Source organism: Eimeria mitis, genomic scaffold (assembly GCF_000499745.2).
Source record: "Eimeria mitis Houghton genomic scaffold, Emh_scaff5080, whole genome shotgun sequence".
Lineage (NCBI taxonomy): Eukaryota > Apicomplexa > Conoidasida > Eucoccidiorida > Eimeriidae > Eimeria > Eimeria mitis.
Genome location: NW_013573375.1, coordinates 1 through 2,765, shown reverse-complemented (window position 1 = coordinate 2,765; position 2,765 = coordinate 1). Strand labels below are relative to the sequence as shown.

General features: G+C 52.3%; 1 protein-coding gene across 1 annotated transcript; it reads left to right on the top strand.

Annotated features, from left to right (window-relative positions):
- Window positions 1-1,617: 1,617 nt before the first annotated feature.
- On the top strand, window positions 1,618-2,666 carry EMH_0079670 (uncharacterized protein; the record flags this gene model as incomplete). Its single annotated transcript, XM_013500157.1, has 3 exons — window positions 1,618-1,825; window positions 2,225-2,445; window positions 2,559-2,666. 3 exons carry the CDS (start codon window positions 1,618-1,620, stop codon window positions 2,664-2,666), a joined length of 537 nt encoding a protein of 178 aa, XP_013355611.1.
- Between the last annotated feature and the right edge of the window lie 99 nt (window positions 2,667-2,765).

Sequence of the window (2,765 nt, the reverse complement as noted above, 5' to 3'; positions counted from 1 at the left end):
GTGTACAGAGAGATGCTCGGGTGTATACGCAGCTGCTACGCGGTGCAGACATGTACTACGGTGGAAACATGAGCATTGCGGTGTACAGTCAGTTGCTACAGTGTACAGACAGAAGCTACGGTGTACAGAGAGATATTCGGGTGTACGCACAGCTTGCACGGTGTACAGTAAAATGCCCGTCTGTATAGACGTAGTAACACTGCAGTGTACAGACAAGTGCTACGGTGTACAGGCAAATGCCACGGTGTACAGACAGATGCAACGGAGCACGTACAGATGCTACGGTGTACATGCAGAAGCTGGCATGCAACACATCAACACGCTACAGCAACGCAGCAGAACATGACAATGGGTGATAGTTCGTTTGGAGGGTGATAGTTCGTTTGCTTCTGCCGCTGCTGCTGCTCCTGCTACGGTTATTGCAGTTGCTGCTGCTTCCCCCCATGCTTCTGCTGACACTGCCGCTATTCCTCCAGCAGCAGCTGCTGCTGCTCGTCATCCTCCACATGCTTATCCTGTTGCCGCGCTTGCTGCTGCTGCAGGTGCTGCAGCTTCGGCTCAGCTCTTGCTGCTACTGCTGCTGCTGCTGCTCCTGTTACTGTTCCTGCTGCTGGTGATGCTAGTCGTCATCTTCGTTCTGCCGTCCCATCTTCTACTGCTGCTGCTGTTGCTTCAGTGCTAATGGGGCTAGTGGATGGGCATTCGATGCCTGTAGATGCAGCTGTCAATTTCCTTGTTATTGGGGGTGGATCTTCTTGTTGTACGGTTCTTGGTTGGGGTTACATTGGTCTCTCCCTCGTCTTTTCGGTTTATTTGTTTGTCCGTTTGCTGTTTTCCGCCGCTCGTCTTTATGGTCTCTTTTTACTGGCTCCACCTGTTTGAATGGATTGTCTGTTGTTTTTTTTACGGGGTTTTTCGTTTCTAGGGTTTAAGGTCTAGTATTTAGGGATTGTTTAGGGTCTCGTTTTATTGGTTGTTTAGGATTTCGTATGTAGGGGTTGTTAGTTGTTTGTCTTGTATGTATCTTCGTCTATGTTGGTCTGTTGGCTTGTTTGCTCATTTGTGCTGCTGCGTTTGTCTGTTTTTGTTTCCGAATGCATGCACAATATGTCTCAGCCTCTTTCAGTTTTCGGTCGTTCGTCTAGCTTTTGTTACTTTGTTGTGTTGCACAAGCCTGGGAGTTTGTCTGTTTGCATTGCATTCGCTCTCTCTCTTTTTTTATCTCCCTCTATATCTATCAGCATTCCGCTCTCTTTCCTTTCTCCATGTCGGCATGCACTGCCTTTCCGTATCTTTTTTTCTGGTTGCATGGATTGCATTTTCATATACTTTTCTGATCGCCTTCGCAGCAATGTATTTTTCTTTTTTTCAATTTCTTGCTGAATCGATTTCATTTTCATCCTGTTTTCTCACTGCCTGCATTACAGGGCAGGGCGTGGCTGCCGCCATGCTCATGGGGCCGACGATTCGCATCCGAAGGGGCAGTCTGCTGTTGTTAGTTCCTCTTCTTCGTCCTCTTCTTCTTCTTCCTCTTCGTCTTCGTCGTCTTCATCGTCTTCTTCTTCAAGGGGAAAGCATCTCTTCTTTGCTGCTAGGCGGGTTAGCAAACAGTCATCAATGGCCGCTGCACCACCAGAGGAAACAACCAACACACCCTCACCCCCAACAGCAGGTACGGGAGAGATGCCCAAGCACGATGCACCACCAGCAACAGCCGCCGCAGCAGATGCGGCAACAGTTGCAGTTGCAACGGCAGCGGATGCAGCAACAGCTGCAGCTGCACCAGCAGCAGTAGCAGATGCAGCAGATGAAGCAGATGCGGCAGGTGCAGCAGCAGCTGTTGCTGCTTCCGGTGTTGGTGGTCCAGCTCCAGCTCCTGTTGCTGCTCCTGCTGTTCCTACTTTTGCTCCCGGTGCTGCTCGGATTCCANTGGTCCAGCTCCAGCTCCTGTTGCTGCTCCTGCTGTTCCTACTTTTGCTCCCGGTGCTGCTCGGATTCCAACTGCTGCTGCTGCTGCTGCTGCTTGTGCTGCCACTGCAGCTGCTTCTACGGGTGGTTCTACTGCTTTTGCTGCTGCTGCGCCTGCTGCGGCTGCTATTGCAGCTGGTGTTGCAGCCGGTGCTACGCGAGCCACATCTCTGCTGACTGGGGCGGAGTGCCGTCTGGTTGATTTATTTTGATTTTACATATTTTGTGCTTATTTGTGTATTTTTTTCTTCCTTAGATTTCTTAGACAGCAGTTTGGGGTCATCGGGCAGCACGGCGCCGGACGGAGGCGGCAGCAGTGGGGATGTCTTGGGTTGCAGCAGCACTGCAGCAACAGCAACATCAGCAGCAGCAGCGCCAACACCGACGCCAACACCAACAGCAACACCAACGGCAGGGCTTGGCAGGAGGGAGGGTGAGAAGGCAGCAGGAGGAGGTGAGGATGCAGGTGCATTTCAGGTCTCTGTACAGCGTAGAAGGGCAGAAGCCTCGAAGCAGGAACAGCGCGAGGCGAAGACTTCCTCTAGAGGCGGCCGTGACAGGTGGAGGGAGGACACCCGCGGGGTTAGGAGACGGCAGCAACTGAGGTTGCAGCAACGCAACAATCAGCAGCAGCAGCAGCAGCAACAACAACGGAAGGAGCAACAGCAGCAGCAGGAGAAGAGGGAATATCTTCATAAGGGAGAAGAACTCGAGTTGCAGCTGCAGCAGCAGCTGCACGGGCTCCCCACCATCCCTGCTGCTGCTGCTGTGCCTCTGTATTCGGGGGAGGCGAAGGC